At 40.5% G+C, this 27,707-nt stretch overlaps 1 protein-coding gene across 7 annotated transcripts; it reads right to left on the bottom strand.

The window, feature by feature from the left end:
* On the bottom strand, nt 1–27,475 carry GMEB1 (glucocorticoid modulatory element binding protein 1). 7 transcript variants are annotated; one of them, XM_045859412.1, is made up of 10 exons: nt 27,368–27,475; nt 19,652–19,809; nt 15,278–15,390; nt 14,465–14,589; nt 13,484–13,587; nt 10,517–10,674; nt 8,299–8,430; nt 7,167–7,304; nt 6,560–6,682; nt 1–3,312 (listed from the first exon to the last, which is right to left on the bottom strand). In XM_045859412.1, the coding sequence occupies exons 2-10, from the start codon at nt 19,777–19,779 to the stop codon at nt 2,612–2,614; spliced, it is 1,722 nt and encodes a 573-aa protein (XP_045715368.1). In that variant the 5' UTR covers nt 19,780–19,809; nt 27,368–27,475; the 3' UTR covers nt 1–2,611. The 7 variants fall into 7 exon arrangements, with proteins under 7 accessions (XP_045715368.1, XP_045715371.1, XP_045715370.1 ...); XM_045859415.1 differs by having other exon boundaries at nt 19,652–19,806; nt 27,368–27,457; XM_045859414.1 differs by lacking the exon at nt 27,368–27,475 and adding an exon at nt 26,912–27,130.
* Nucleotides 27,476–27,707: the final 232 nt, after the last annotated feature.

The raw sequence follows: 27,707 nt of genomic DNA, 5'->3' as shown, positions 1-27,707 counted from the left end.
TTACAAAGGAAACCAATTATATTCATATACAAATTCTACACAGTCTCTAGAGTATGAACTTTTTGACGGCAGGGAATGTGCTTTCACCTCTGTACTGCCAGTGCCTAGCACAAAGCCTGGCACATAGATCATACTTATAAATGTTTATTGAATGAATGAACAGAAAGATGGCTACTGCCAAGTCAGCCTGAGGAATGATTCATTGCAAATGCTTCTGCACAGACAAATGGCTTGCATATATTTCCCCCATCTGAGATCATCTGGACTGGACCTGAAAGGGAACCCCCCAACTCAACAGTGGGTGCCATAGCACGTAGCAATAATGACAGGCTATCGGAAGACCAGGAAAACAACAAAGCTTGTGTATTTCCACCAGCTGGAATATTCAGAAAATAAAAGCAAACAGGCTCTGTCCTTAGGAGGAGATCTCTTGACTTTGGAAGCACGATGCTCATACTACATTAAAATACTACCAATAGCTCTGATGGAGGGGATAAAGGAACCTAGCATGTGGGTATTTTCCTCCTCTTCTGAATTGGGCCTCTTGTCTCTGGGAAAGAGAAAAGTGTCCCTAAAAACCACATTAGAAATGATATGCCTTTTTAGCTTCAAGTAACAGTTTTAGCCTTAGAGAGAAATACTGGTTTTGTTTATGTACCAACAGGAAACCTAAAAAAAGCAAGAAATAAAAGCCACTTTCCTCACTAAAGATATATAAAGAGCCAAAGGTTTGTTCTAAGCTTACCACTATGTCTCTGAAATGTTTTGAAAAAAAAAAATAAAGCCCCAATTTTAAAGCTGAAAATCACAACTCTATGGGGTTCAGAAATCTCACCCTTTATTAAGGCTTTTATGATTGACCCTCCAAGTTAGAGGGCTTCTCCAGCTATATACAGCTATCTGAGGGACAGAACTGTTTTCACTTGCTTGACAACAGGGTTTCCAACAACCGTTGGAAAAACATCGCTTCAAGTGGGTGGCTTCTTGGAAAAAAAAAGGAAACTACAGGTCAAAGTTTTGCTTTTAATTAAAAAACAAAACAAAAACTCCCACTCCTAAGGTATGTGCTTTCTTTTTTACCTATTTTTCCTTTAAACTGTCTGCGGTTTCCCTATATTTTTCCTAGTGCAGTAAACAATACAACCAAAAGAAAGAAAAAACAGGGTCCACTCTTGCCCCAAACACTGAAGATGGTCAAAGAGAAGGAATCACAACACAGAAAATGGCCCAGCTCTAAATATACAAACAACAGTAAAAAAAGAAAAAAAAAAGAAAGATACACCCTCCCACCCCAAAGACATTATTGTTGACATTCTTGGTACATTTCCTATAATATAATGTTGCGGACAATGCTTCTTTCCCAGGGAGTCCAGCTTGCTCAGGAGGAGACATCCACTCAGTGCCTCAGGATAGGCTGGGGGTATTTAGTCTTCCTCCCAAGCTAAGGGTTTTTTTTGTTTGTTTTTTTTAATGAGTTCAATCTCACAGAAACATCTGTGGTACAAATGAATCTAAAAGGGGATGAAGGCAGGCACCTGTCACTGTTCTCCAAATCAGCCAAAGAGCTGAAGAGCGTGGGATCCAGGAGGCAGATGTCATTAACAGTTGAGAAACAGAGGGTAGAACAAGAGGAAGCACCAAATGAGTGGATGCTTTTGGTTTCAAAACCAAAAAAGAGCCCCACCAAAAAGGGCAGCTGGTCTGGATGAGGAACTCCCCTGCTCCTGGAGTTATGCAATAAAAATGACGGCCTTGGAGGCCCAACCACCACAACAGCCATAGTCCAAGAGCAATTTACACCACATCACAGTTCGTAAATAAACGGACTGATCCTAGTTTAGAAAGGTAAGTGCTTTGACAAAGTTGGGGCCAGGTAGGCTTGAATCCCAAAGCACAGCTATGACATCCCTGGATTTCTATTTCTCCTGATGCTACTTGCTCCATGGCAATGTACCCTTCCACTTATCAGTGGCCTCCCCTCAAAATAGCACCCATAGTGGTAACCCTCAGAAATATCAAGAGGTATCAGTTACACTTTGGGAAATAAGATAATTTCTTTGCCCCATCCTGGCCAAAGCACTTCCCTTTTTAAGCTGCTGCTCCAAGCAACTGAGTTCCCCTTCAAGCAGAATTCAACTTCCTTTGTTTCAGAGTTTTGCACTGGCCTCTGAGGGCCCATTCCAGGATACAAAATGAACTATCCTTCTGCATCCGTGTGTAAGTGGGTTGCCTTCCAGTATCAGGTCTGTGTTCCAGAGTTTGGTCAATGCATCTTTACAAGAATAAAACCACATGCATACACAGCTAGACTAGCCTGGAAAGGGTTTTCAGGATAGGATTTCTGGTTATCTTGATGCCTCCCCTGAAAGAAATAACTTTCTTGGTGTAAGAGGATGAGGACATTGAGTAACCTACTCTCAACTTCTGGAAGGGCAGCTTGATTTTGTCCATTCTTTCAATGAGGGGGTGGGAGGTACCCAACATTTTCAGTTACAGCAACGAGATTTTTTTTTTAAAGGATCCTATGTGGAAATGAGTGGGACAATGATAAAAGTAAACAAATAATTAAAATTTAAAACTGAAACATATCTCCTGGCCCCGATCTCCCCAGTTAATCCTCTAAGACCACAATTTCCACATTGTGGACTTGATGCTGATGTTCTTCCATCTCAGCCACAACTTTATCCTCAGTCCTCAGCTCTGTCTCCAAAATGACTGCTTTGCCCTCAGTGTCCTCAGCCTCTGGGTCTGGGGCTGGGTCAATCTCAATGATGGTCTGCCCATCCTCTGAGGTGCTTTCAACAGCCTGTATTGTCGAGGTCAGGCCGGACTCCATGGCCACCAACTCCACAGGGCTCACCATTGTGGTCATGTTGCCCAGGGTACTCCCATCCTGCATAGCAGTAGAGCTTAGCAGCGTCAAGCTAGATGAAGGGTGAATGGTCACTGTGTCTGGTGAGCTGCTCTTGGCAGAGGAGACCACTGTGGCATAGCGGAAGAGCTGAGGGCCAGAAGGCAGTGTGTGGACAGTCACAGGGCTGGAGCCCTGGCTGAGAGTGGCCACTGGAATATTGCCCATGGAAAATGACTGACCCACTGGGGTGATAGTAATAGGTGAGATGACTGTGAACTGAGGCTGCTGGACAGGAGGAGAAGGGCTCAGGACGGTGGTGGAGGCTGGCCGCTGGAGCCGGGGCCTTTTTGGAGGCTTAGGCGTGCTCACAGGCATCAATACCACATTTTGAACTGTCTGGGATTTCAGCCTGTGATCCTGAGCTTGCTTCTTCTGCTCTTCCAGCTGGCGTTCCAAGTCTATGAAAAGAAAAAAAGAAAGATTGTGTGAAGGGAACTGTAATCTTGGGAATAGTAAATAGGAAGGAGGAGACCTGGGGTCTTATTCTGGTCTTGCCACTATGTAGTCTCAGGAAAGTCGCTTCATTGTTTTTAAGAAGAAACTACATTGGGTGATTTCTTTTTATCCTCACCCGAGGACATGCTCACTGATTTTAGAGAGGGGAAGGGAGGGAGAAAGAGAGAGGGAGAGAAACATCAATGTGAGAGAAACAATGATCTCATATGCACCCCAACCACAACCAAATCTGCAACCTAGGCACTTCCCTGACCAAGAATTGAACCCTCAGCCTTTTGGTTTATGGGACGACATTTAACCAACTGAGTCACACTGTCCAGGAATTTCTGAAAAGTTAAGTGAGGTACTATTATAAATGCCCAATGTTGGTGAGTTCAAACTGGTGACATAAATTGGTATAATCTTGGAAATTTGACAGTAATCCACAGGAACACATAAAACAAATTATAAGTACTATTTAACCTTAAGCTTAGTCCTGGGAAATAGTTTAATAGGACATAAAAAGAAAAAGTTAGGGCCTGGTTGGGTACTCAGGTGATTAGAGAGTCATACCGATATGCTAAGGTTGTAGGTTTGATTTCCAGTCAGGGTACATTTTAGAATCAATCAATGAATACATAAATAAGTGAAACAATAAATTGATGTTTCTCTCTCCCCCCACCCCTTCTCTCCAAAATAAATAAAAAAAATTTTTAAAAACTATATGCACAGAAATCCAATGTCACAAAATAAGCTACTGAAGAAGAGTTTGAAAATTTAAGTATCTAGCCCTGGCTGGTGTGGCTCAGTGGACTAAGTGCTGGCCTTCAAACTGAGAGGTTGCTGGTTCAGTTCCCAGTCAGGACACATGCCTGGTTTGCAGGCCAGGTCCCCAGTTGGGGGCATGCAAAAGGCAAACTGATTGATGTGTCTATCGATGTTTCCCTCACACACTGATATTTCTCTCCCTCTTTTCCTCCCTCCTTTCTTCTCTCTCTAAATCCTTTTTTTTTTTTAAGATTTCATTTATTTTTAGAGGGGAAGGGAGAGAGAAAGAGAGGGAGAGAAACATCAATGTGTGGCTGCCTCTCGTGCGCCCCCTACTGGGGACCTGGTCTGCCACTCAGGCATGTGTCTTGAGTGGGAATCAAACTGGTGGCCCTTTGGTTTGCAGGCCAGCACTCAATCCACTGAGCCACACCAGCCAGGGCTAAAAGTAAATTTAAAAAAAATTTTTTAAATGTTTTGGTAGGAGAATGTCTAGGTCAAGTACTATGTAGCAACCTGGAAAAAGATTAATGTCATAGTGAAAAATCAGAAAACAAAACTTGATGTACACTACAATTAAAACTACCTAAAAAATAATATGGACAAGGAACCAGAAGCCTACCATCTTAACAAAAACTATTTTTCAGATGGTGTAAAGTTTCAAGGTAGAAGCTGGATTAGGAATAAGAAGACAGAATTCTACTTTCAGTTTCACTTTTGTGGCCCTAGGCAAATAATGTATCCTCCCTGTTCCTCTACTGGGTCATCAGTAGAATAGGGATAACAGTCCTGGGGGGGGATCAAATGGCAAAGGGTATCTCTAACAGTACTTGGTAAACAGAGTTTAAAATACAAACTGGGTATAAAAATAACTTTAAAACAACCCAAATTGTTCTTTTCTTATCAAATATCTTCCTTGCCTTTGGGCTTTATGACTGACTATAACATATTCTACTGAGTTGGCCAAAAAGTTCACTTGGCTTTTTTATATAAGATGGCTCTAGTAGCCCTTAGTCATCTTTAACTTCATTCAAAACCATATTGTTAGATCATATTGTGAGAGCTGTCATATCACCATACATTAAAAAAAAACATCAGGGCCCTGGCTGGCGTAGCTCAGTGGATTGAGCGTGGGCTGCGAACCAGGCATTGCAGGTTCGATTCCCAGTCAGGGCACAGGTTGCCTAGGTTGCAGGCCATGGCCCCCAGCAACCGCACACTGATGTTTGTTTCTCTCTCTCTCTCTTTCTCCCTCCCTTCCCTTTCTAAAAATAAATAAATAAAATCTAAAAAAAAAAAAAAAAAGAAAAAGAAATTCCTTCAAAAAAAATCAAAATTTTTGAATTTTTGTATAGCCATTTTAATATTGAGGATGGAAGAAAATATACAACATTTTTAGCATATTATACTTTATTATTTCAAGAAAGGTAAAAATGCAACTGAAATGCAAAACAAGATTTGTGCAGTGTATAGAGAAGATGCTGTGACTAATCAAACATGTCACAAGTGGTAAGTTTCTTGCTGGATAATGCTCCACAGTCAGGTAGCCCAGTTGAAGTTGATAGCAATCAATGAGATTTTAATTGAGAACAATCAACGTTATACCATGCAGGAGATAGCTGACATATTCATAATATCCAAATCAATACTTATTAGTGAAAATGAAAAATGTGTCTATTATTTTGCGGAAAAAAACATATGAACTTTTTGGCCAACCCAAAACATCATTCAAACACTGATGATACTCCATACCTCTGACCTGTTTTGTATCCTTCACCTGCTTTACCTCCTTCAAAAACCTCTCTTGATTCTTTCTAGGTATAAGTGATAACTCCCTTTGCTTCTCCATCATACCTGCTATATGCCTGTCACAAAACTGATTACTTTTTGCACTTACTCTATTTCAATGTCTGCTTTCCCTTGAATTCCTTGAAGGCCCTCAATATTCAACACTATATTTCTAAAACCTAGTGTAGAGACCAGCACAAAGTACTTGATAAAAAGAGTTAAATTATCCCTGTACCATAATTTATTATCACAAATAATGGAGAATATGCTAAATGTACATCTCTCAAGAGACAGTAGTAATAATGTAAAAAAGACAAAGGCCAATTTGTTTCTTCTGCCATCAATATTTCTGGATTAATAGAGCATTCTAGCAGACACCCTAATTCTACAAGTTATAGAAGGAGTACTGGGGTGCTGGCTTCTTTCTCTTTTCCTTTATGCCTCATCTGTTTCCCACCACTTCACTCCACCTGGGGCTTTGTATAAGAAAAAGCCAAATAGGATACTATGTGCACTGAAAGAAAGAAAGAGAGCAATTTGGGGTAGGGGGAGAAAGAAGAAAAAAGCAAGCTAGTTCCAACAGATTCAACAAAGAAATGGTAAGACTTGAGGATATTAGTATATCACCTAAGAAGAGACATAAATTATACATACCTGTCAGAGTATAGAGAAACTGCTCTTCTCCTTGCTCTATTTGGTTCCTTCTGTTGTCCAAAACCTTCTTGACTGTGTCCATTAGGCCAAACGTATGCGCCACATTGTTGAGAACAGCAGCATCTATTTGAAACAAAAGGCATGTCTGTCGAGTTAAAACAGAAAGGTTCCACCATCTCCCTGTTGTGCTATATATAAATATGGAACAATTAGAAAATGATGGGACTATTCTAATTGCACTTTTAATAATTTTAACCAAGACTGATCATATGCATAACTAATTTTGATTTGCTATATCTATATTAACATATTTAAATATATATACTCATATATATATGAGTGAGAGAGAATTGAGAGAATTACTTTTCTGACACATTGATAAAGGCAAAAATTACCTATGGAGAAAGCATGGCCAGACCTAAGTTCCAAACCCAGTTATGAACTTTGGACAAGTAACTTAACTTTTATAAGCCCTAGTTTATTAATCTGTAAAATGGGGATAATAATACCTATCCCTTAGTGTTTACATGAGGGTAATAGGATCTGCCTATCTGCAGTTGTTAGTGTTTAATAAATTACTTGATATTACTAGGATTAATACACTTACCTGTGACCTGGAAGGGAGCCTGGATGAGCCGCTGCTGAACCCCCCTGAGTAGCTCCTCTATTTCCTTCTGTATATTGCATACAACCTCTTCCATCAGCCCTACATCAGCTATTCCCTTCCAGAACATCAAAGTGTCCTCTGGTACAAAAGAGATAAGAGAGGATAAGCAAGGGATGCTACATATACTTAGGCACACCTTTACAATGTATTAAATTCAAAATCATTTCAATTTGAAAGGATTCCTTGTCAGGCCATTTCTGGACAGAGGGAAGAAGCTTTTGGAATAGTGGCTGCCTCTCTAAGTTGGTACTAATTATTTGGCCTCTTTAGCAAACTAGGGATTTGGGATAATTGCCTCAATTTGTTATGCCCACAATTAGTCATTGCTCTGGCTACAAGGAACAGGAACCTTCCTCTAATAAATATATTAAATTAAATATTAAATATTAGATATTATTTAAATAATTTAATTTTAAAAGTAATAAAGATGTTAAATTAAAGATATACTAAAAAAATAAAGATATATTTGCCCTAGTCATATAGTTAAAAAAAACAAAGCAAAACGGTTGCACAGGCATTGTTATAAGCTCCCTGAAATCAGAGGCTATGTCTTTTCATTTACCTGTCTGGCATCTAGTAAGAGTACCAATTGAAAATATGCAGCATAAATATTTGTTAAATGAATAAATGACTGGAGGACGATGTGAAGTTTCTCCTGGTCCCCTCTAAGTGAATCATCATTAATCACCATCTTCTACACCACCTGCTACCTAACTTTTTCTTCTAACACCTTGCAGGTTTATCTAGCAAATTTACCAAAGTTGAAGGCAGTATGAGAGGATGAAAAGCATAAGCTACAGAGTCAAACTCAGCTGAATTCAGCTCTAATAGTTATAGGTTGTATGACTGGTATTAGGCAAGTTGTTGAACCTTTCTGAACCTCAATTTCTTCATGCATAAAACATGACTTTGCAGGGCTGTTGCATGGATAAAAGAAGTTTACAGCTATAGTTAGTATTAATATGAACAAGAAAAAACAGCAAAAGTCATTAAGAGGTCTTTTGTGTCCATAATCATAATGGTGATAAGGTCATAAAACCCTGAAAGATGTCTGAGCACCAGAAAAAAGTACCTGAAATTTCTTCTGGGTCTTTCTTCACTCCCTCCTCTGTGGCCATAGTGACAGCAGCAGTGAGAGCTGAGTTCCATTCTAGCCCTGCGTCTTCCATGCTCTCTTCTGAAATGGCAATCTGTGTGATGTTACCTAAAAGCAGTCCATTAGAGGTAAGGCCAGTGAATTTTATGAGTCGTAGCTATCCTCCATCTCATATTCATAGCCAAAGAGATCCTGTTATTTTATTTAACATTCTGGCTTTTTGCCTGAAGAGCCCTATATTAAAAGCTAGAACCCTAGGGAAGCCAGCATGAATATTGGATTTTCTAAAGAAAACCTACCCTGCAAAAGAAAATGTTTTCTTCTTAATCTGAACAGAAAGTGAAGATATCTTCCCTCTGTCCTTATAAAATCACAAAAGAGCGATCTGGCCCTGGCTGGTGTGGGTCAGTGGATTGAGGGCCAGCCTGAAAACTAAAAGGTCACTTGTTCGATTCCCTGTCAGGGCATATGCCTGGGTTGCAGGGTGGGTCCCCAGTTGGGGGAGTGTGAGAGGCAACTAATTGATGTATCTCTCACACATCAATGTTTCTCTCTTTCTCCCTCCCTTCCCCTCTCTCTAAAAATAAATAAATACCTATCTGGTGTAGCTCAGTGGATTGAGCACAGGCCTGCGAACCAAAGGGTTGCTGGTTTGATTCCCAGTCAGAGCACATGCCTGGGTTGCTGGCCAGGTCCTCAGTAGGGGGTATGTGAAAGGCAACCATACACTGATATTTCTCTCCCTCTCTCCTTCCCTTCCCCTGTCTCTAAAAATAAATAAATAAAATCTTAAAAAAATAAAAAAAAATACAATTTTTTAAAAAAGAGCAATCTGCTTCCTGAGCAGGTATATTTTTGAAAGAGACTTAAAGTGGGCATAACTGCCAGGCTGCCTGCCCCAGACTTAGGATGAGAAGGACCAGAAATAATTTAAGAGGAAAGTATGGTGTTTGGCCAACAGCCCTACTAAATACAGGTCTGTTTGATACTAACCATCTATACTATGTGAAGTTGCTATAACTTATTTATCAGTTTATGTAAGAGAAAGCAAGAGAAATAACACCTCAAAAAATCAGATGAGACCACAAATAGTAGATGCACAGAAGAAAAAACTTTTGCTGTCAGTTGTAAACAAAGAGACCTGAAAAAAATCAAACTGACTGAGATAGAAGTAAAGACAAATGTGAACTCTACAAGCTGGAGGATATCAATAATCAACCAAAGAAGTAGTTATCAATATTGGTAATCAATTAAATAAAGAAGTTTTGGCCAAATAAAAAGGATTATGTAATTTCACAGCATTTTTTCACTTTTCAAGTGAAAGAATCACACCAACAAAAATTCAAACTGCTAAATATTTTATACTTTCCTGAAAATGATTTGGCTTCTACTCATCCAGTTGTTACTTACAGAATATTAGGTCTGACCAAAAGAAACTTTAAGATGCATTTTTAAAGCACATTACTTCCTTTACATCCTTTATCATTCTTGCTACTCTGTCAGGCATATTTGTAAGTTTTCTGGAAATAGCTGATACATATTCTAAGAATATTAGCTGTACTAAGTCTCCAGCTGGACTAACTCAATCCTTAATAATCTCACATGGCTGTATCTGTCCTGGAGATGGACAGGGAGCCCTAGTCCCAAACTCAACAATACTGAAGTTAAGTGTCTGCCCATCCTGTCTCATTTGTGAGGAAGCCTCAGCTTGGTTTTCTGGATCCCTTCCAGGCAGAGCTCTTTGTTCCTTATAGCAGAGTCATCCAGAGTCCATCCCAGCCAAAGATAAATTGTCTTTGATACATCTCAGTTTATCAATTAAAAACCATTCACCATTCCAATGTAACTTCCTGCTTTGACCACTAGTAAAGCAAAGGATTTTCAAAACAATCTAATTTCAAAAGAATGCCAAGTGGCACCCAAGCAAGATCACTGAATAAGCACTATGACTACTGAACCACCTTTCTAATGTTTACCGTGCATTGCAAGAAAGAAATAAGGGAGGTAGTCAATAGTAATCATTTGGGAGAAAACAAAGATCTGTTTGTAAAGCATGGAACCCCACCCATGATTACTATATCTTTCAGAGACATCACCACTCATGAGAATTGAAATTAAGAAACACAAAGGAGAAATGAGGGGAAAGTGCTACTGAAAAATACAATGGGTTTTCAGGTGGTTTCCTACCCCCTACCATCGGCCGAAGTGGGTGTCTGCACCACACTTGTCTGCTGTCCTGGCACTGGAGCTCTTGCACTGCTGATAAGAAGATCAAATTTGGTGCTTCTGCAGGTATTGGAGCAAACCTTATCATGTTGGTAAAAATCAATTTGTCCAGAATCCATCATTTTCCTGCACAAAGGGAGACAAGAAGTTCCAGTTTAGCCTGTACTTCATCTAGAGGGAACTAGGCCTCAGGGACAAATAGAGACAAGTTGCTGAGTCTACTTTGTAGATTAGTGAAACCTAATAGTTTTAGGAGTCATTAGGTTGCAAAAATTCTAATTGGGACTATAAAATTTTCATTGGTCCTGCCCACATTTACAAGGACTCCTCTTCCCTCCCTAGACTACTCAAGAATACTCTCTTTTACATCCCGTTATCACTAAGCTTTAGTTATATACTCTTGACAATAGCTAAGTTTCCCCATAGAATCTCATTGAAACCAAATCCAAAAAGGGAAAAAAAGACTACCTCAAATCCCAGCACAACTGAGAAATGCCACAAAGGAATTAGAATTTTGTGATGGCATTCTGATGTGTTAGTATCGCTAGACCATCAAGATCTGTTGTCACTTTTGGAGACATAAAACTTCAACATGTTTCTTTCCTTAAAAGAAAAATTGATAACAGCCCTCGAATAAATACAGAGCAAGGCTGATTAAACTAAACCCCCACTATAAGATGTCCTTAGAAGAGGATTCACAAGACATTGTTATGATAGGCCATGAGCAAAACCATGCAGTATTTTAATTATAGTAAGCTGTGTTATATTACTTGTCTTTTTCTAAAGATGTTTTTAGGTATTCTTGTTCCATTTTACATTTGAGGAAAGTCTGCATATGCTTGTTTTTCTGGCAAATAAAATAGGCCAAGAACAACGAAAATAAAAGTTAGAATTGTTCCCATTTCGATCAACTACTAATTTCTTCCTACAAACCATCTGGAATGAATATATTTTTTTAAGTTTTTCTTTTTTTTAAGGGATTTATTTATTTATTTATTTATTTATTTATTTATTTATTTTTAGAGAGGGGGGAAAGGAGAGATAAAGAGTGGGGGAGAAACATCAATGTGTGGTTGCCTCTCAGATGGCCCCCACTGGGGATCTGGCCTGCAACCCAGGCATGTGCCGTGACTTGGAATCAAAACGGTGACCCTTTGGTTCACAGCCCATGCTCAATCCACTGAGCTACACCAGCCAGGGCTGGAATGAATATTTTTTAATTATGTGTCTCTGACTATAAAAATAGTATGTGAAGAAAAAAAAATAATATTTTTATGAAAAATACAGAAAACTATAAAGAAAACAACTGCCCTTAAAAAAACTCCTACAACACAGAGATAACATCAACATTTTGGCATATTTTTTGCCTATTCTTTTTAAAGATTTTAATTATTTATTTTTAGAGAGAAGAAAAAGAAGGGAGAAAGAGAAGGACAGAAACATCAATGTGTGAGAAAAACATAGATTGGACGCATCTTGCACACCCCCAACTGGGGACCTAGCCCACAACCCAAGTATGTTCGCTAGCTGGAAACTGAACTGCAGCCCTTCAGTCTGTAGACCAGCACTCAATTCACTGAGCCACACCAGCCAGCGTTGCTTGTGAATTTAGCACAAGTAAAATCACACTGTTCAATTGATTTATATTTTACTTTCTTTCTTGCATTATATTATAATTATTTTTTCATATAAAAGCTTTTTAGAAATATTTTAATTACCGCATTATATCCCATAGTATATACTTATATATATTTAGGTGAGCCATAATTTACTTTAGATATACCTTGACTGTATATTAAAGTAGACTAATTTTTAGCCCTGGCTGGTGTAGCCCAGTGGATTGAGTGCTGGACTGCAAACCAAAGGGTCACTGGTTCAATTCCTGGTCAGGGTGCATGCTTGGGTTCCAGGTCAGGTCCCCAGTAGGGAAAACTTAAGAGGCAACCACACATTAATGTTTCTTTCCTTCTCTCTCTCTCTCTACCCCTCTCTCTAAAAAAAAATTAAATAAAATCTTAAAAAAAAGAATTGAAGACAAAGGATGAGATGTTTTTAAGACTCTCAGAACATGTTCTGTATGGAACTTTTAATTCCTGACCACATTTAAAAATTTTATATCAAGCCCTGACTGGTGTGGCTCAGTTGGTTAGGAACCATCCTGTAAAGCAAAAGGTCACTGGTTCGATTCCCGGTGATAATACATGCCTCACTTGTGGGTTCAGCCCCCAGTTAGTATGTGTATAAGACACAACCCACTGATGTTTCTCTCTCACATTTATGCTTCTGTCCCTGTCTCCTTCCCTTCCCCTCTCTTAAAAAAAAAGTAAAAAATTTTCTATCATTAGGTGAGAGCTCAAAGAATGAATATGAATTTAATCAACTAATGTTACTTTTCAGAGGGGAAAAATTACAATAGTAAACTTGTTGCATAAAGAGAGGGAATTGGGGGTATTATACATTTTGGATTTTATTTCTGTAGTACAGTGATGGCAAAGACTGCATTTACTGTGCAATATTGATACTTATTAACAGCACCCTCTACTTTTACCAGATTATCCCAGGATTTGTCAGTCAGCCTACACTTCTCTGTGGCCGTCATGCTTCCTCAGCATCAGGCTTAGCTCTGCCTATGGTTGATGATCTCAACCAGGACTATCATCTGCTCTTGAGTTTCTCTGCCCAGAGAAGATCCTATCCAACATTCTAACATTTGCCCTAGATGCTGGGAAGAGTGAATTTGATTCACTCTTCTTTCTCTAAGAGTTTTTTAAAGAACAAGTTAATGAAGGTCAAATAATACATGGATTTCTTAAGCTAATCCTTCAGACAGAATAAAAATTTCAAATTAAAGAGCAAAGACTGAATTCTCTGAATTCTACCATGATTAAGTGCCCCAAAGTCAGTTGAAAGGTATGTTCTTAGTATTAGAGCTCACCTGAGCATAATTCCACCCAAACGAATGGCTCTCTTCCAGTCCTTTAGGGTGGACTTGCCAGCCAGATGAACAAAATGCTTGGGGCTGATCAACTGATCATTGAACTAAAGTAAAAAGAAAAGTCCAAAATAATACAATGTCAACTTAAGCAAGCAGAGGGAAACAAAGAGATAACTCTACTTGCTATACACAAAAAATACCCAGATGGCATCTTAAGTCATAGTCTTTTATTACCCAGCCTTTTGCCCTATTGTGCCAGGGAAGATGATCCTTCTCTGAGCAGTGCCCTATCCTGGGAGAAAGCTACAGATGACATGGGGAAGATCAGAGATTAATATACTAATTAGCATTTAAAATCCATTTATGCTCTGAATCAGGTGGTTGGATTCAATGTTTCAAAGGCTGTTTAAATAAACTGAAACAATCTGTCCAGCCTTAATAAGAAGATTCAGGATATGGTAGAAGGATTAACTACAGTAAGAACCAATAGCACTGCAGAGCGTCAAAACTGCATAATCTTAAATGATTCTAGGATGATGCCACTGATAGTGACTATTATCTATGGGTATAGTTGTGGCTAACAATGGGGACATTTATGATTATTCACTATTTTAATATATGAGGTTCTGAAATATTGAATAACTTGTTCAAGGTCACCCACCTAATCAGTAATAAAGATGGGACTCCATTCATTCATTCAACAAATATTTTTTGATAAATACACCAAGTACCAATCTAAGTGCTGGAGATACACTGGGGAACAAGATTGACAGGTTCTCAGCTCTCATGAAACTTCTATTCTGGTGGGACTTGAATCCAGGTCAGTTTCACTCCAAAGTTGTCTTTGTCTACTATGACACAATAGGACTATAACCACAAAATTAAAAATACTGATACAGTGGAAGAGAGAGGTGCTGGAACCATGCCCTTCAAAATCAAGGAGCCCCAAAGTAGGTTCCAGCAAGCAGAAAAGACAATTACCTTGACACACTTTACATTTATTCCTGGACATACAAATTTCTTCCAAAGAAGAATGGCTTTGCTTTCCCCACAAGTTATGGGGTAAGCAATTTCCATATCCTCATTTGCTTCTATAGTACTTGCATCTGAAAATGAAAAAACAAATACCAGTTATTTATCGAACACTCTTCCCCAAAGCTTAATTCAAAATCTTTAGTCTCCTGGTTCCTCTCAAGAGCTAACAGTTTACACTGGCTGGTGTTGTTTAGAAATCCTCTGGAAGAAGTTAAGCATGACAGCTCTTACTGAGCTCCCACTGTGCATCAGACACTGTGTTATAAGCTTTGATGCATTTAATCTTATTTTGTTCTTGCAATAATCCTGGGAGGCAGCAATTGTTTTCTATGTTTTACATGTTGTATGTGGGACTCCAAAAGGTAAAGTAACACCCCCAAGGACACACAGCTAAGTGGGAAAGTAGGCTTTAAACTCAAGTTTGTCTAATTTCAAAGTTTCCACTGACTATCTATCAATGAACACCTTATCAGTCTTCATCAACAACTTTCCTAATGACAAGAATCAACCTTGAGGATCTAATTTCTTTGTAGGACTTTTACAGATGAAAAATCTTTTCAACAACCCTAGCAAACTGATGTTCAACAACCAACTGACAGCCCTAGCACCTTAATAAGTGGTGTCTCTAGATGTGCTACCATCAAATAGATGGCTGCAGTACTGACAGGTCATACTAAATAGTATAAAAAAGGCACAAAGGCAAGAAATCCCAACTAAGGAAGTTAAGGTCAAATGTACTAGAATATCAAAAAGACTTACCAATCCCTTCTTCAATTTTGTGTATCGTGTGAGTTTCTACTGCCACAACTGCTGTGTTGTTCTCAGACCCAGCTTCATAAATCCTGTTGTAAAAGTGTCCATCGATAAACAAACTACATAAATCATGAAAAAATTAATATTCACAGCAGGGCGGTTAAGAATTTTTTTAATCTATCTCAAAGGAATAAAACAAATATACTTCACAACTCTATGTTAGTGCTTTGAGCAGTTCCCCATTATTTTTAAACTCTAAGTTGCCCATAACTGCTTAGCAGCTATTACCATGGAAATGAATTAACAACTTTCCTCACCTCAACGGAAAGTTCCTCTTGCTACTGTATTTTACACTAGACATTTCCCCTTCATATCTTTAAAAGCTCATGACATAAAGTATTGCTTCAAGCATAAGATTAAGTCATGTTATAGAATTACCTTATCAAGACTACAAAGTAATACTGTTGGACAGTTCAAGACAAGAAGCAATGCTGACCAGAGAAGTTTATGACCCTTGTTGGAATCTAGACACTGAAGCATTTTTAAGCACTTTAGCATTTTTTATTTTTTAATCCTCACCCCAAGGATATGCTCATTTTAGAGAGAGAGAAAAGACATCGATGTGAGAGAGAAACATCGATCAGCCACCTCCCACATATACCTTGACCACCGATATTGAACCCACAACCCAGGTATGTGCCCTGACTAGAAATCAAACCTGCAACCCTTTTGATGTACGGGATAACACCCCAACAAGCTGGCCAGGGCAAGCACTTTAGTATTAAAAAAAAAAAAAAATTTAACCCTGACTGGTATGGCTCAGTGGACTAAGTGCTGGCCTGTGAACCAAAGGGTAATTGGTTCAGTTCCCACCAGAGCATATGCCTGGGTTGCAGGCCAGGTCCCCAGTAGGGGGTGTCCAAGAGGCGACCACACATTGATGTTTCTCTCTCTTTCTCCCTTCCTTCCCCTCTGTCTAAAACTAAATTAAAAAAATCTTTTTAAAAAGTAGGTTTACAGTTGTAAAAACAATATTTTTAAATTTGTTGATTCTATAGAGAGAGAGGAAGGGAGAAAGAGAGAAACATGTATGTGAGAGAAACATCAATCAGCTGCCTCCTGGAAGCACACCAATCAGGGATTGAACCTGTAACCTTGGCGTGTGCCCTTACCAGGAATTGAACCTGCAATCTTTGGTTTATGGGATGATGCTCCAACCAAATGAGCCACACCAGCCAGTGCTTTAGTTGTTTTTAATACTTTTTAAACATTTTTCAATTACAGTTGACACACATTATGATATAGCATTTTTGAAGGCACCATAACCAAAATGTTGACATAAGCAGAGCCTACTAAAAAATTAAGAGACAGACTATGCCCAAAGTAACTAGCAGTAACTAGAGGTACCATTTCATGAAGGTGCCTTTCTAAAATATTTCTACCTTCTAAAAAATGGGCTCAGGTAACCTAACATGATACAGTGATGTCCTTTAATCCCTATAATAAATCTAATGTGTTCATTATTGCATCTTGTTATTTGAAAGCACTGCTTAAACAATCTCCTTTGCATCGGTGGTTATTCACCCCTATAGTGACACCTCTAGCACTAACCTCCTTTCCGAATTTCACACCAGGACAGTTAACTGCTAAATAAATAAAGATATTTGGATGCCCCATAGGACATTGTTCAATTCATTATGTCTAAGTTAAGCAAGTTGTCTTTCCTTTCTTACCTCCCAAACTATGCTTTTTCCTTTACTCCACATCCTTGTTGATGGCACCACCCAGGACATTGAAGCATAAGACAGAAACCTGGGAATTACATTAGACCCCCAACTTTGGTATATTGGGATGATGTTTGAGGCTCAAACCAACTTACCAACATGGCCAGGGCCTATTTCTTGCCTTTTGCATATAATCTTGACCAATATAGTCCCAACAATTCATACAAGTTCTTTGATTGTTTCTTTCCTTCATATTTGAACCTGAAGCCAATTAGGTTAAGTGTGACTGAGGCTCAAGACTGACACCTGATAATTTCCATCTTTGTCTCAAGTGTATGAAACTTAGGAGACCTAGCCCTGGCTGGGTAACTCAGTTGGTTAGGGTGTCATTAGGACACACCAAGGTTGCAGGTTCGATCCCTGATCATAGGACATACAAGAATCAACCAAAGAATGCATAAAAAGGAGGACAACAAATTGGTGTCTCTCTCTGTCTCTGCCTATCTCTCACTCCCCTTCCCTGAATAAATAAAATAAACTTATGAGACCTGTACTTCACTAGTATCAGATTTTTTCCTCCCTACTCAGTTTTATAAAATGAGGCTAAAGCACAGTAAAATATTCAAATAATTAAAAAACAATTACAGAAATCAACTCAGCACCAATAGACAGGTATCTCAAAAGGCAGTACCTCAAAATGTTCATTCACAAGTTCATATATTAAATTCAGTGTAAATAGTGGATTAGAGAGTCAATATATGTTGTACAAAGATGCCTATCTCTGATCAAGTAATGAGAAGTTTCCAGAAAAGGCACTATCATTTGGAAAATAAGAGACAGGCAAAAGAAAAACAAGTGGAACAAAATCTTCAAAAAATTAACTCTTTAAGCAACAGAGAAGCTTTTTCTGTCTTTGCTAGGGACAAGGCAAATGACAACTGGAGCACTTTTTAAAAAAATTTTATAAGAATTTAGCATGGCTAGAAAGGAGGCTGCCCCCTTGCGGAACCTGGCACTAAACCATTGGTACACAACCTGCTTCTGGGCTGGGATTTCATACGTAGCAGAGCAGTTCCCTCACTGCAATCTACTGAAAGTCAGTTCTCAAGACAAGGGTTTGAGAAAAATAAAGAAAAAATATTCTATAAATAAATAAATAAATAATAAAAAGAAGGAAAAATAAAATAAAATAAAATAAAATAAAATAAAAATAATTTATTTGAGCCAAATTGACAGCATGCTAGGGAACAAGATCTCAAAAGCTCCTTGGAGCACTTTGGAAAGGTAGAAGAAATAATGACCCCATGAGAAAAATAAAGCTGGCAACAACTGAAAGACCTATTCTTTAATTCTTCTTCATGTACCAAAGGATAACAACTACAAGTATGTGTGTGTGTGTAACAAATGAACCTCCCACACAAGTGAATTTGAATAAGCATGCATAATCTTTTGGTGTCAATAAAAATTTAAATCACTCTATTAACTCTATGCAGGATTTATCATATATTACCTTTCCCTTATAAATCTTAAAATTTTCTTATGCTTTACAATACTCAGAAATATCAGCAAACTGTGGTTATATTTTTAAAGCTAAAAAGTCCTTATCTTACAGATACATACTAATGTCTGAGATTTGCCTCAAAAAAATTCAGGAGTAGGTAGATGTGAGATGAATAAGACTGGCCATGTATTGATAATTGTTGAAGCTGGGTGATGCGTGCTTACATAATTTTCTGTATTTATGTGTAAATTTGAAATTTTCTATACTAAAATGTTTTTAAAATTACCAAGAAAAGTTGATTGTGTTTTTCCAGAAGTGTTTAGACAAGGTACATTACTTAGTAGATTGGGATTGGATTATATGTTTGCCCAAGAACATTTCTAATCCTATGAAGACTCAAACATTCCCCAAGGTAAAATAACTATCCCTCTGTTCTCTTTGTAGATGCAATTCTTACTTAACCTTTAAGACCACAGACCATTTTTTAAAACTTATCTCTTTTTTCAAATTCATAGTGGTCCCCTGAATTGAAAGCACTTCCTAATCATGTCATTCAACACTTGTTAGATTTTGCCATGTAAGTGATCTCTCTCTCTCTGTATATATATATATATATATAATTTTTTCTCGGTTTGCACAGCTAGACTGCAAGTTCCATGACAGTGGGAACCATGTGCTATATTTCTTCCAACATCTTTATAATACATTGTATAATAGTAGGTAGTTTATGTTTATTTTTGATCGACCAAGGTTGATAATTTGTGCACCCATGACAGTCCAGAGAGCTTCTTGTAGGAATACATTTATAGTTGCCTTGCCTAATCTCCTCTGACTCTAACTACACTGTCTTTTGGCAAACACTTACGAAGACTCCATGCTAAATAGTGTGTATAAATAAAATCAGGGAGCCATGTAACTTACCCTCAAGGAGCTCACAGTGAAGAAGAGGAGAAGATATAAGAAAACAGCTAATTGTTGTAATAAGTATTGAAATGACAAATATAGCACTAAACACCTTGTTATAGAGATGAAAACTTGGCCGGCTCTGAGATGAATGTTGCATGTTCCATTGTGATAAACAGCCATCAAGTTATAATTTCCCCACTCTTTAAACCTCCCAAGCTTTTTAGAATATCCATATCTTTAGTCACTTACCCTTGTGGCACAGGCTGTAACTGCAAGATCACTTGGGTTTTAGTGTCTTCAGGGTTCTCTCCTTCATTTCCTTCAGTGGGTACCACAACCACATCCCCCACTGGGACACTCACTTCCGCATTAGCCATCTTTCACATGAAGTCAGATAGCTGAAACTGCTGTCAGAAACAAGAAGCACCAGTAACTTCATCTGGTTTGAAAAGATAGCAACCACAGGAGAGGAACTCCAGGATAATAACTACCCAAATCCAAGGGCACCCTGAAGATCATGGTCCTCTGAAAAGGATGGGAATGTGAAATGGTGCTAACACAGGCTCTAGATCTTTCCAGAAATGCCTCAGTATTCACTTGCTATTGTAGGTTTTCTTAGTATGAGTGATTCATCCAATGGTGTGCTTTACCAGCTCTACCAGCTCCTAAGAACCAATTGTGTACGTCACTTCCCAACTCCAAGTTTAGTGACATCAAGTTACTAGCTTAAAATCATTGATGCTGGGAGTATATACACCACGGAAATTGGCAAGCACTACAAATCAGGGTATTTCTTCCCTAGAGAGCTGGTTTATAGCACACCACTAGTTCCATCCCAAAGAGTAAGCTCCTAGAGAGTAGGAATCCATTTTCCTTGCAACCAGCTATTACATCTCATTAACTGCTCTGTCCTTTGTGAGTACTTAATAAATATCTGCTGACTAACTGAACTTAGCTGATTGGGAAGAAAAAGATGACTTGCACTGCATAGTTATTTAACAAATGCTGAATCCAATTGTATGACCTCTAGACTAAATACCTTTCTGCTTCTGACTGAATGGAGAAATGACTTCACCTGACATCTCCCTTGCAGAGCTGGTGAGGAAACCAGTGTCCAGCACTACATGCTCTTCAACTCTAAAGTAACTCAAAGTGCCCTGGCTGGTGGCTCAGTGGATTGTGCACCAGCTTGCAAACCAAAAGGTTGCTAGTTCGGTTCCCAGACAGGGGTACGTGCCTGGGTTGCAGGTCAGGTTCCCAGTTGGGGGTGCACCAGAAGCAATCGCACACTGATGTTTCTTACCCTCTCTTTCTCCCTGACTTCTCCTTTCTCTAAAAATAAATAAATATAATCTCTAAAAAAATTAAAGTAATTCAAAGCATTGTTCCAATCTCAATGAAAACTCAGAAGGTCACAGGATATTCTGCAGTGTTACTCTTCACAATTGAAAAGGAAGGAGGGAGTCACTAGAGGGACTAGAAATAAGAGCACTGTATTTACTTAGATAAGAATGTGAAAATGACTAGGCCTATGCTGAATGGAATAAGTATTCAACGGATGCAAATATGAACATGTAACTGGCAGTCAGATGACTGAAACTGTATCTCAGCTCTGCCACAGCACTCATTTGCCTTTAATACACATACTTAAGCATAACATTCCAGGGTTAAGCCATAACCCTGTTTGGCCCCAAAATACTTTTCCAGTCTTATCTGTAACTATAATAACCCAAGAATCTTAAACTGCAGCCACACCAACCAACCACTGTATTCTTTTTTTAAATTTTATTTTAATTATTGTTGCAGTACAATTTTCTATCTTTTACTCACCCATTGTATTCTGAACATACAATATGTACTTTCAGGTTTCTGTATGTTGTTATTCCTTAAGCCTAAAACTCCTTTCTCCCTCATCTCCTCCCTTCAGGCACAGTTCAAAGCCCACTCCTCCACATAGCCATTGCCGAAGCATTTATCATTTTCTTTTCTGCATTACCCCAATACTTGGTTTGTAGCTGTCCTCCAGTGTTTATCACACTGAGCTCTGCACTGCAATTAACTGAACAGATATCTATCCTCATTACTACACTGTACTCTCGGTCAGGACAAGTGGTGCTTATCCAAAAATCGTTTTATCTGTCACAGACCTGCTCATCACAGGCAGTGACATAGCTCAGTTCAATCAATTTTTGTATTTGACCTACTTAAAATTCCTTATGTCTGACTTATACTCTGCCCTTTATGATTCTCACAAGCTTTATACCTGAATTTACACTTTCTATATCCAAGAGTCTCTTAAAATATCTTGTAGGCATCTTAAAAGGAACTCATGTTCCCTCTCAGCCTGTTCCTATTTCCTGCCTCAGCAAATGGCACTAGCCTCCACCCATTTTCTCAAGCCAGAAATGGAGTTATTGTTTGTTTGTTTGTTTATGTTTAAAGACTATTTATTTATTTTTAGAGAGAGGGGAAGGGAAGGAGAAAGAGAAAGAGAGGGAGAGAAACATCAATGTGTGGTTGCCTCTTACACATCCCCTACTAGAGACCTGGCCCACAACCCAGGAATGTACCCTGACTGGGAATTGAACCAGCGACCCTTTGGTTCCTGGGCCTACGTTCAATCCACTGAGCTACACCAGCCAGGGCTGGAGTTATTATTTTTTAAAAGATTTTTAAAAATATTTTTATTTATTTTCAGAGAGGGAAGGGAGGGAGAAAGAGAGAGAAACATCAATGTACGGTTGCTGGGGGTCATGGCCTGCAACCCAGGCATGTACCCTAACTGGGAATTGAACCTGCGACACTTTGGTTCGCAGCCCACGCTCAATCCACTGAGCCACGCCAGCCAGGGCTTAAAGATTTTTATTTATTTATTTGTATTGAGAACGTAAGGAAGGGAGAAAAGGACAGAAACATCAAAGTTAGAAACATTGATCGGTTGCCTCTCATACATGCACCTACCAGGGGCCAAACCTGCAACCCAAGTATGTGCCCTCACCAGGAATCCAATGGGTGACCTTTTGCTTTGGGACAATGCTCAACCAACTGAACCTCACTAGTCAGAGCAGAAGTTATTTTTGACTCTTTTTTCTCTTTCTAAAGCCAATCAACTACCAAATCCTATCCATTCTATTACCTATATATCTCTTAACCATCTCCTTTCTCCATTTGTGCTGCCACACCATATTCTGAGCCACCAGTTACCTGTATTTTTCCAGGTGCATCACATTAGTATCCTAAACTCTGGTCTTGCTCTCCAAATTATCTACAAAGTGATCTTACTAAAGGTCACAAGCCATTTCCATTTAAATATCCTTCAGTGGATTACCTTTGCTGTTAGAATGACATACAAATACCTTAACATGGCTTACAAAATCCTCCAAATCTGTCCCCTGCCCATCCTGCTAGCCTCATTTCTCATAGTTCTTCTTCTCACAATGTGGGCTGCTATCATTGAATTTCTCCCAATTTCTCAAACATACCACCATTTTCTCACCTGAGCCTTCACACTTATTTCCTCTACCTGAAATTCTCTTTTTCTTTCTCTGGCTAGTTACTGCTAAATTTTTGTAACTTATTTAAAACATCACTTCCTTGGGGAGGCCTTTGGTGACTTCCTTGACTAGATTTGAGTTTATGTCCTTGCTCCTTCAGTGCCTGCAGCACCCTTGTCACAATGATCATCTCATTTTGTCAGCCTCTCCCCACCAGACAACATCACGGGAAAGCAAGGATTGCTTTTCTTTTTCAACAACTTCCCTGTGCCTAGGTTACTGCCCAGGACACAGGAGTATAATAGCTTTCAAATATCAGACTTCCATCTATCTAGACTTTCTAAGGCAATCTGGCAAATAGAAGAAAGGTAATAAATTCTTGTGCAATTAATGATTTAGCTTACCCTAAAAGGCTGCTAGAATTTTCTACATTTCCAACTTAGGGGATGCATTTGCTTAGGTAGCTGGGCTAAGCTGCCTGGCTTATTGTCCATCAGTATGGCTAGTTCAACAAATATTTACTGAGTTTCTACTCCATATCAGGGAGAGTTAGGCTCCTTGGATATAAAAAAGGACAGTATCTGCTCTTAAGGAACTACAGAAAGGAAAGAGATGCATGGCACTGTCACATACTAGAGGGGAAAAGTAACTGCAAGATAAAGCAGTATACAATTCAAACTTCTGAAAATTAAGGGTTTACTTTTTAAATATTTTTATTTATGTTCAAATACAGTTGTCTCCATTTTCCCACCACCACTTTCCCCTGCCCCACCCACCCTCATCTCCCACCCCCAATCCTACCCCCGAGTAAATTAAAGGTTTAAAACTAGAAAGATAAAAATAAGAGAATCACCTGTACAAAGGACCCAAGGACAACAGGGTGGGGATTGACTGTGGAAGTGGTGGGGTGGGGTGGGCAGGGCACGGGAGAGTAATGGGGTGGGGGGTGGAATTGGGACAACTGTAAATGAACAATTTTTTTAAAACGAGAGAATCAATGGCCTGGTTTGGCTGGCTTTTGGCAGTAGACCAAAAAAAATTAGGTCCTGTGAGTCCAGAAAAAGCCAAAAAGGGATATGATGAAGCATACATATACCATCAAGTCCTTGAATAACTGAACCAATAGATATCGTCAAAGTTTAAACTATAAAAATGTAGGGTAAATTAAAATAATAACAACTAGCATTTGTTGGACACTTTTTTTCAAGCACTATTCTGTTACTATTACATATTTAATAAATCTAAAAGATGTAATACCTGCCTTGACTGGTGTGGCTCAGTGGGGTGGGCATTGCCTGCAAACGGAAAGGTCAACGGTTCGATTTCTGGTCAGAGCACATGCCTGGGTTACAGGCCAGGCCCCCGGTTGGGAGTTTGGGGGCTTTTGAGAGGCAACCTATCCATGTTTCTCTCACACATGGATGTTTCTCTCCCTTTCTCCCTTCCTTCCCCTCTCTCTAAAAGTAAATAAAATCTTTTTAAAAAGATGAAATACCTTAGCACGTATCAAGCTTACAGAATTTATTATCCCAAAAAGGGCGTTTAAATGTTTAAAAATTAATAGTTTAAGTGAATTAATGGGTTAGAGAAGCAGAATTAGAAGGATGCTTCTAGTTTCAATCTTCTACTCTGTGGTTGAGTCCTCTCTAGAACACTCTGAATAAGTGGCTGACTAACAACTTGATTAACACTTTCCTCAATAGAAACTCATATTTTATTCCTTACCCCTCCCACATCTTGGCACCCAAGAGGAATGTTCTGGCTGTTTCTCTAACTTTCTGAGAGTTTATCAAAGAGGATAATTATAATTATCCACAATATGTCTCTCAGTGTCAGAGACACAGGTCTGATTCAGTCAACTTGGAAAAGAATGCCATGTTGACATTCTTTAGAGAAGCCAGTTTGGATTGAATCTCTTATTACCCTAAATACCATATTCCTAGCAAGTAACCCGAAACCATCTCTTCAGACTACACTGGCTAACTGCAAGGTCATCTCTTTGAGCTGAGTGCAAACCGAAAAGTGGCTCTTGTTTATATCAACAAAAACTCCTGAGGCAAGAGTTAGTTGATCCTTTGGGTATTTTTATAAAAAGGGTCTCAGAGTATTGATTGTGGAATTACACAACACTCCCTGTAATTCTAAAAGAATACATTAAAAAAAGATGCCAAATTTATATGAAAAGTTAAAATAATTTTGTAGTTATTTTCGAAGGTAAAAGAGACACCTTGAAAGCCAATTCATGACTGCTTACAAATGCTATTGAAATACTAAAGATATGATATCTGACCTACTCTGGATTAAATTCATTTTTTTGTCCTGAAAACCAATGTTTAAAACAAGGCAAAGTATAAGTGTGAGTGCACAAGATCACAGGGACATGACAGTTGGAAGTTAATGAGGAATGACAAAAAATACCAGATATCCTGCCCTGGCCCAGAGGCTCAGTTGGTGGGAGCATCATCCTGATACACTAAGGTTGAGGGGTTCTATCCTGAGTCAGGACACATGCAAGAGTCAACCAATGAACGCATGAGTAAGTGAAAGGAAAAAAAATCAGTGTTTCTCTGCCCCTGCTTCCTCTTTCTCTTAAAACTATTTTTTTAAAAATAGCAGATACCCTGAACTTTTCTAACCCTAAAATGTATTTGTGTATTGCACACTGTAGTGTAATTTTTGTTGACTGTGTAGTCTATTCTTAAGACATTTCTAAATTAAAACTTGAGGCCAAAACTCCTTGATTTTTTTCCTTCCTTATTCCTTCTCACGTATTTAGTAGGTGACCCAGAGTGCTACCGAATGTAACTGAAGCCAACAGAAGGCTACACAGCACCACTGCGAGGGAAAGAGCCAGAGCAAAAGTTTAGAAGTCACTACTGGAGATCGCTAGGCAGAAGTTTGGGGAAGCAACAGAATAAAAGCATGCTTTGAAGAGTCGTCCTATTACAGTGTAGGGGACTTCTGTTTAGGACAAGACCAAAATAGCGCCCAAACTAAAGCAAGGGAGGTGTGTACAAGTTTGCTTTTGGATATGTTTGTTGAACATAAGGTTGATTAGTGAAATAGTCATCTCCTCAGTAGACATTAAATACATACACATAAAAGGCTAATAAATTAGGGGATTATCCAAACATTTAGTGAAAAAGTCCCCCCAAAAGCACCTCAGTAACCATCAGCAAACCCACGGAGTGGGGAGGGGGAATCCCTGTAAGACTAGAATGATCTGTTCGTGCCTTTTTGTGATCGTCCAGGTTGAGAAACACCCCACTTCCGGGTCCTCCCAAACAGACCCCAATCACAGCCCCTCCAGTATCCGCTATATAGAGTGGTTTTGAGATTTCCAACACGCCTTCATCTGGTGGGCTCCTCTCCAGGCCGCCTCAGGTCGGGTTCCGCCCTCATCCACCCGGCCCCTCGGTCAGCAGACAGCTGGTGAACGCCCCGACATTTCAGGATGAAGAGTGTTCTGGGCTTCTTCCCCTCAAACAGCTTCTCTCCGACCCTCAGAAACGTGGGGCTCCCCACCCCCGACACGCCCGATTCCCTCGTCCTCTGCCTTTCTGTCAGGAGGCACTCGGAGCCTCGCGTTTCCTCGCAGTCCGGACCTCTCTCACTCCCACCTCAGGCGGCTCTGCGGTGTGCCCCCGCAGCCCCTCACCTACGGGAGGGCAGGGGCCTGCAGACGTTCCCCGGAGCTCTCCCCTGTCCCCTGCCGGCTCCCACCACGCCTTTGGAAAAGCCCCTGCCTCTTTCCCCTGGGCCGAACGACCGAGGCCTTTCCTCAGGTGAAGCTTGGGCCCTCCTCTCCTCAGCAGAACCCCCTTTCCTCAGCAGAACTCCCTCTCTGCTCTTGCTCTCCCGCCAAGGCTCCCAGGGTCTCCTCCCGGGTCGGCATCAGGGCTCCCCTCACCTCTCGCCCCCTCCCGCACCGCCCCCCAACCCAACACGACCCAGGCCTCGCCCCGGCTCTTCATTGATGGGCCTGGCACTCCCCAGACCCCGCCTCTGGGGATACCCCAGGATCCCCGGACCCCTCGCCAGGGTCCTGGGCGTCAGGGCCTCGTCAGTCAGGAGTCGCTCCGGCCCCTCCTGGCCCCTCAGCCGAGGACTTCCGGGCCCCTCGGTCCGGGGGCGCCGGGGCCCCCCAGTGCCAGGCTCGTCGGCCCCCGCCGCCCTCGGCCGGGGGCCGAGGTCGGGCGGCGCAGCCGGCCGCGCTGGGGGCGGCCCGGCTGCTCGGGCGGACCCAGCGGCAGCGTCCCCCCACCCCCCCGCGGCGCCGCGACGTCCGCTCGCTCCCCGGCGGCGGCGGCGGCACGCACAGGGCGTGGGGAGGCGCCCGCGGAGGCAACAGCCCCCCGCCCCCTGTGCGCCCGCCCGCCCTCGCCGGCCGCCGCGCGGCCCCCGCGTCCGCCCCCCCGCCCCCACCCCACCCCGCGCCCGCGTTCGCGCGCCCACCCCTCCCCCTCCTCACCGTCTCCGTCGGGCGGGCGGCGAGCGGCCAGGGCGGGCGGGCTACGGAGCATGCGCAGAGGCCGCCACGGCTGCTACCGCCACCGTCGCCGCCAGGCCGGACTTCAACACTTCCGGCCGCCGCCGCTGGCGAGCTGGTGCCTTAAAGGGGACGCGTCCTTATTGTCGACCCCGCGGAGGATGAAGCTCAGCCGGAGGGGTTTGAGTAAATATTTACCTGAGCAGCTCTTCTGCTCTGGAATGTCAGTGTTGGGAACGACGCTAGGGACTGTAATAACTCTTCTCCCTATATTTCATGGATGAGGAAATTAAGCCTAAATTAAAGAATCACCCATCCACAT

This window comes from Phyllostomus hastatus, unplaced genomic scaffold (genome assembly GCF_019186645.2).
Source record: "Phyllostomus hastatus isolate PE091 unplaced genomic scaffold, TTU_PhHast_1.1 phas_scaffold_182, whole genome shotgun sequence".
NCBI lineage: Eukaryota > Metazoa > Chordata > Mammalia > Chiroptera > Phyllostomidae > Phyllostomus > Phyllostomus hastatus.
This window is presented reverse-complemented; position numbering and strand designations above follow the sequence as displayed.